The sequence below is a fragment of the Dasypus novemcinctus genome, chromosome 6, assembly GCF_030445035.2.
Source record: "Dasypus novemcinctus isolate mDasNov1 chromosome 6, mDasNov1.1.hap2, whole genome shotgun sequence".
In the NCBI taxonomy this organism is placed as follows: domain Eukaryota; kingdom Metazoa; phylum Chordata; class Mammalia; order Cingulata; family Dasypodidae; genus Dasypus; species Dasypus novemcinctus.
Window position 1 is genome coordinate 77743983 of NC_080678.1, and position 7243 is coordinate 77751225.

Sequence of the window (7243 nt, forward strand, 5' to 3'; positions counted from 1 at the left end):
ATTCTCCCACATCCACCTGTCTACTAGACATCTCTACTTAATTATCAAATAGACATTTCAAAGTCAACATGTCTAAAACTGTATTCCTGATCTCTTCCTTCATAAAAACAAACACAAAAAAAAAATCCCCTTCACCCTCAGCCTTCCCCAAATCATTTGATGAAACTTCATCATTCATTTTTATTTTTCCTCACACCCCACTTCCAGTCTATCGGGAAGTGGTATTGGTTCTATCTTCAACCAGTTGTACTGATCTCATCCTAACCCAAGCTGTTAAGACCTTTGTATTGGCAGTTCCTTCGGCCTGCAAACTCTTTCCCAAAGAGCCACCTTCCTGACTCTGATACTTGTTTCTATTCAGTTATAACTATCTCTGTGAGGCCTACTGTATACACCCCATCCTTTTTTTTTTTTTTTTAAGATTTAGAAAATAATTTTTTTCTCTCTCCCCTTCCCCCACCCCCCAGTTGTCTGCGCTCTGTATCCATGCAGTGTGTGTTCTTCTGTGTCCACTTGTTTTCTTGTCAGCGGCCCCTGGAATCTGTGTCTTGTATTGTTGCGTCAGCTCTCCGTGTGTGCAGCACCATTCCTGAGCAGGTTGCACTTTTTTCATGCTGGGCAACTCTCCTTCCGGGGCGCGCTCCTTGCGTGTGGGGCTCCCCTACACGGGACACCCCTGCGTGGCAGGGCAGTCCTTGCGCGCATCAGCACTGCACATGGGCCAGCTCCACACGGGTCAAGGAGGCTGGGGCTTTGAACCACGGACCTCCCATGTGGTAAGCGGACACCCTATCCATTGGGCCAAGTCTGCTTCCCATAAGTTCTTTATATATATAAAAAAAAAAGGAGTCTTTTTTCTGTATTCTTTGCTGACATATATTCCAAGTTTTTATCGAGTAGCCTGGATATCTTAATAATTGACTCTAAATAGATAAATGTTTAATGAATATTAAACTGCAAAGCCAAATAAGGGAGATAGAATTATCGTACTTTTTTTACTCTCGGTGTTTTGGTTGTTGCTTACTTATGTTATCGTGGTTTTTGTTTTGTTTTGTTTTTCAAACCTTATAGCTCATTTGTGACATTTTTGAGATCCTATTCTTTGGCTCTGAAAAATGGAAAAGTGGAATTGGTGGTTTAAAGAAAATGAAACCATAGTGTTTAATCATATTAGTAATCAGAAGACCAGGCAGAATATTTTCCCCAAATATTTATGGAATTAAGTCCTTTTACTTGATTCAGTAAAATTGATTTTTAGTTTCATCTCTCTAGTCATTAAATTTCTTCTTGTACTTAGAAACTTAGTTTTTTTGTAACATCCAAACAATTCCTGTAGTTTAATTTATTGTTATTCATATAGTTAATTGCTATTTCATCCTCTGAAAACTGTGTTTTCAAAAGTAGTTTTGTTCTCGTTGAAAATATCTGCATTAATGTTTTTTGTTGGGTTGGTTTCTTTTGCTCTTTCATTAATTTACAGATCGGGATGAAGAAGAAATGAACAAACGAGATGACAAAAGAGATATCAACAGATACTGTAAGGAAAGGCCTTCTAAAGATAAGGTATTCCTAGATCACTATATTATTTAATAACAGAAATGATTCCCATATCATATATAACACAGACATACTGTACATAACACAGTCATAAAGATTTTTATTCTTTGTCTAAATGTTGCCACTAAGAGCAAAATTCAGTCAGTTTTTTTGGAATTCATAGCTATGTCAGATAAAACCAGTATGTCTCATTTCTTTCTCCCATACACAACTCATTTTGACTAAGATGAGGCAAAGATTTTTTCAGATCATTGCTGTTATATGAACACATTCTCAGTTACTCATTTTTCAAGGGTAAAATTTTTTACACTGTATCTTTTTCTACTTCATATTCTTAGGAAAAAGAGAAGACTCAGATGGTCACAATTAACAGGGATCTGTTAATGGCTTTTGTTTATTTTGATCAAAGCCATTGTGGTTACTTGCTTGAAAAGGATTTGGAAGAAATACTTTATACTCTTGGACTACATCTTTCTCGGGCTCAGGTAATCTATCTTGTAAATATTCAAGTGAAAAGCATATCTTAGTAACTTTTGAAAAGGTAATGGAATAATAATATATTTAATTTCTTCAATTGATGCTTATCCTTCTAATCTCTTAGCTTTTTTTTTTTTTTTAAGTAAAAAAGGCAATACAGGTGAACAAATTTAAAAAAAAAAAAGCCATTGCAGGGTAATCAAGCTTTCTGAAATGTATAACATAAAAACATTAAAGTCCCTTCTCCCTCTTCTTCTGTGTCTATACTCTTCAGATATAAACATTGTATAACCTTCTAAGATCTTTTTCTAAGCAAATTAGATATATGATAATTCCTTTTTTAAATAAGACATATAATCATTCTATACGTTAACAGTTGGCAACCTTTTTCTTTCAGTAATATATCATGGGTATAATACCATGATATTGAGACCCATTCCACTCTTTACAGTTATATACTGTTCCATAGGATTGTATAAATATTCCATAATTGACTCAGCTAGTCCCCTACTGCTGATTGGTTTCCATTTTTTTGAATTATAGACCATGCTATAATAAACAGCCTTCTACACCTAATTTAATGTGTCTGTATTTCTTTCAGTGTTAGTTTTTTTCTTTTTAACATAAACGTTTTTTTCAAATGGTGCTTTGGATTTTAGATTTACAGAGAAGAAATTTAAAAGAATAGACTCTGATTAATTGGGACTGGATAACTGAGACTCCTGCTTTGCCCATTCCTTTCTGGTCTCTTAAGAAAGCACTGCCAGGAAACCCAGAACATGATGGAACATAGTTTGAAAACAGTTGCCATGGATGTTCATCATATATCAGCATTAGACAGATGAGAATATAGTTGTAGAATTTTTGAAATTTTTTTTTTATTATATGAGAAAAAAAATTTCTTTTTTATTTGTGTACTTTGTTTGCTAATAGATAAAGAAGCTTCTTAATAAAGTAGTACTCCGTGAATCTTGCTTTTACCGGAAATTAACAGATACCTCTAAAGATGAAGAAAACCATGAAGAGTCTGAAGCACTGCAGGAAGATATGCTAGGTTTGAGCATATTTTAAAATATTGCATTTTTATGAATTTATTTAATACTTTTTTAAAGGAGAAAAAATAACATTAAAATATGGCATTATTTATATTATAGGAAACCGGTTGTTACTCCCAACACCAACAGTAAAACAAGAATCAAAGGATGTGGAAGAAAATGTTGGTCTCATCGTGTACAATGGTGCAATGGTAGATGTAGGAAGCCTTTTGCAAAAATTGGAAAAGAGTGAAAAAGTAAGAGCTGAAGTAGAACAGAAGCTGCAGTTACTAGAAGAAAAAACAGGTATGGAACAACATTGGCTATATCAGTACTTTTGACACTACTGAGATAATATATGTATATATACACAATCATATGTCTTGGGTTTTAATCTACTCACATATGCAAACTTTACTTTTGACCATTTGTTTCAGGTTATAAAATTGTTTAGCTTTATAAGAATTAATCTTAGGTCTCCATGTACATTTCTTGTGTGGTTCTATTGCATCCTTTTCAGTCCTCTTCTGCTTCCACTTAGCTTTTACCTGTTTTTGATGCTTTCTTTAGTCTCTACAATCATGTAAAAATGGATCTTGAATTTAGAAATAAATGCTTTGCTGAAACTGAATTTAAATGAAATGAGTATTGCAGTATGCTTTTTAATTAAAATAGACATTTATGGCCATTTAAGGAGTTGTATTGGCTTAAATGCTTATAATCTTAAAGTTAAATTGGAAATTTTAAGGGGAAAAATGATAAATTTTGGATTTTTTAAACAGATGAAGATGAAAAAACGATATTGAATTTGGAGAATTCCAACAAAAGCCTCTCTGGTGAACTCAGAGAAGTTAAAAAGGACCTTAATCAGTTACAAGAAAACTTAAAGATTTCAGAAAACGTAAATTTGCAATTTGAAAACCAACTGAATAAGACAATCAAAAATTTATCCACAGTAATGGATGAAATCAACACTGTTCTTAAGAAGGTTAGGAATTTTGTAATTTCAACCTTTTCTTAGTTTCTTTCAATCTGTTAATGTATTTGTGGCATTTTTAGTATATTTTAATATTATTAAGTTCTTAGTGGTTTTTCTAAAACGAGCAAATTATGGTAGCAGTCTCTCATGAGGTTAGTGATTTACGAATGATTGTATTTCCCTAGAACTTAGTTGGGATTGCAACATGACTTGTGTATGCCAACTTCTAAAAGCAAGTTTTACTTTTACTTACTGGTTTCTTTCAGAACCAGACTGTGAGTTTGACCTTCAGAATGATAAAGCCATTTACTTCTTTTTAAAATTCATTTATTATGGGGCTGACGTTTTTTGCAGGGAATCTCTGGTACTGAGCTGTCAAAATTCTTTTACCACCATTCTTTATCACTGGAAAAAAATCTCGTGACTTGGTACCATTTATAAGTTAACTTAAATGGTTGATATCTTATATATCCTGGTCTCATTCAGAAGACAAGAAGAAGAAGGAATTTGCAGTGCAAGGAATATACTATTGTTATTCCTAAAACCCTCTTATCTCTCAGGATTCCATTGGGTTTTAAAATACAAGAAGTCAGGCTATATAGATTTGAAAGGTAGACTTCTTTCATAGGTGGCCTCACAGCCAATTTTCATAGTAATAAAAATGGGCTACCTGGAATATTTCTGTTTACTAATCTTCATTATTTTTAAAGTTGCAGTTAAGAGAATCTAATATACTTTTTCCTTGACTTTTATAGGATAACATGAAGAATGAAGACAAAGATCAGAAATCCAAAGAGAATGGTGCAAGTGTATGATAAAAATACATGTAGTGATGATGAGGGTTGGTGTTAAATAATGTAATATATAAAATCATGATACAAGAATGTTTGAAAGTGATGCATGTTTGATTTTAGTAGTATAAATATAAATATCTGTTAGTTTAAAAGATGTATAAAGTTTTATGAATGTGAGAATCTCTGCTTTTGGAAATTGCTTGTAATTCCTAGCATTCAAATTATTAAACACTCCTTGAGTGAAATAATTTTGCATTGCAAAATGTTTTAGGATGAACTTTGTTATAGTTTTAACCCCAATAAAGTTCATCAATTTAACTGACAGTAGTATTTAATTACCAAGTGTCTTTAATTAAAGTGTCTCGAAATTTTTTATTTTATTTATAGAATTATTATTAGGTCTTTTAGTTTTTTTAATCTATCTTTTATAATTGTGATGTAAATCATAAAATAGCATTTTGCTTTAATATTTGCAAATTTTTTGAGGCAGACATTTTTTTACTTGCCACCAAAAATTCCCCTCTTTCAGTCTCTGAAAGCATTTGTTCAAAATTCAGTTCATCTGATAGTATATCACATAGGCTAAGAAAGCAATAGACAACTACCATCATTATTGTATGTATTAGGCTTTACACGGAATTAATAGCCCTGATGTTAATGCTACTGTGTTCAATTATTTGTTGTTCTTTCCCAGAATAGCACCTATTATTTTTTATTTTGAGGGTTTTTAAAAAATGCATTGTATGGCAAATGTACAGTTTAGTACGGGTCAGTAGATATCAGTGTGATGCCTTAAATTAAGCTTTCTTTAATTAAAAGCCCAAGTATGAGGTCCCAGGTTCAATCCCCATTTGCCAGTATCTTTAAAAAAATGAATTTGTGTAGTTCCTTTAGAATTTTGTGGGTGCTAATGAGTTGATTAATTCATCATTGAAAAAAATAATCAGTGTATTATCACTATAAGAGTATATAATAGATATACTCTTAAGCAGTGATTCTGAATTGGAGCTGAGTTTGACCTCCCATGGGACATTAGGCAATGTCTGAAGCCATTTTTGGTTGCCACAACTAGATGAGTGCTACTACCATCCAGCTAGTACAGGTCAGGAATCTGTATGCTAAATATCCTGCATCGCACAGGATGGTCCTCCATTACACAGAATTATCCTGCTCAAAATGTCTGTAGTACCAAGGTTGAGAATCCCTGTTTTAAAGGAATGTAGATTTAAATTACTTGTCTTTCTGGTTATACTAGTAAATAGCTGAATTGCCTCTTTAGCAGATGATCAGTTTTGTCTGTGTGTGTGTTTAAAGAATACTTATGGGAATTTTCACTGTCATAAAGCATAGATGCTGTGTTAGAGTTTATTTTATTTCATTTTGTTTCACTTCATTTTTTTTTACTAGAATAATGGCTAGGTGTTCCTTTACGCAAATATGAGAATGTAAGTGCCATATTACACTTGACTTAACCTGAGTGCATGTCTTGTGGCCCTTACTAAGGAAAGAATTAAAATCCCTGCAATTGTTTCTGATCAATTATTGTCTTATGTTGCTGTTTCTGATCCCATGTTTTGTTGAGCTGCTCCAATGTCAGATTATTAATCAATCCATAATTACACAGTTACTGAATAAATGTCCCATCTTTAAGATAGTAAAGTGAAACATAGGGCAGTTGGAAAATGTTTTTCTCAAGGAAAATCTTGAAGATAAACTTTAAACTAAAAGACAGTAATGATATAGTTTTTTTGAGTATATTTTTGAATGAGAAATACTATTTTCCCAAATTTTAATCAAAATTTAAAATGTATAAACCATTTCATTTTGTTACTTACAGGTAAATTTCTTACAAAATAATTTCATTGTAAGTAGAAAATGAGATGACTAAGCTAGAAAAAAAGTGTTAGAGCAAACGAGAAAAAAACTATTTTTGCCTTTCTAAACTGTTTTGGTTATTTGTTCAGATGTACAATTGCAGACGGTTACTTGTATTTTATCATCTGACCTTGACCAGGTGAAAAAATTTAATTAGCTTGCAAACTAGGTCTAGGATAACTTTAACATTTTATTTTCCCACCCTTTTTATGTTCTGACTGTGTTTTACATTATGCTTGGTTCAAACATTGTAGGACAGTTGAATACAATTTAAGAATTTAGTTTTTCTTTCTGAATTAAACTTAAATCCTAGAAATATACTCTTTTCCAAAAAGTAACAAAAAAAAAAAACTTTGATTTTGAGAAAAGTATGATGGGCTTTTACATATTTAAATCTTTCATTCTGTTCCTTCTCAAAATCATCAGTAATTCAGCACATACTTTTAAATATGTGCCTGGTCAATTCCTAACCATTACCTATTATCTTACTTGGACTTAGAGATAGATAAACATTACTTTATATGAAT

General features: G+C 32.1%; 1 protein-coding gene across 4 annotated transcripts in view; it reads left to right on the plus strand.

Annotated features, from left to right (window-relative positions):
* The window catches only part of CCAR1 (cell division cycle and apoptosis regulator 1), a 66379-nt gene extending 61214 nt beyond the window's left edge, over positions 1-5165 (plus strand). For all 4 annotated transcript variants that reach the window (XM_004470528.4, XM_004470526.5, XM_004470525.4 and 1 more), the window contains 6 exons: positions 1481-1563; positions 1896-2042; positions 2968-3088; positions 3189-3374; positions 3851-4056; positions 4803-5165. In XM_004470528.4, coding sequence (XP_004470585.1) covers positions 1481-1563; positions 1896-2042; positions 2968-3088; positions 3189-3374; positions 3851-4056; positions 4803-4862 — 803 coding nt within the window. In that variant the 3' untranslated portion in view covers positions 4863-5165. The remainder of the gene's footprint in view (positions 1-1480; positions 1564-1895; positions 2043-2967; positions 3089-3188; positions 3375-3850; positions 4057-4802) is intronic.
* Positions 5166-7243: the final 2078 nt, after the last annotated feature.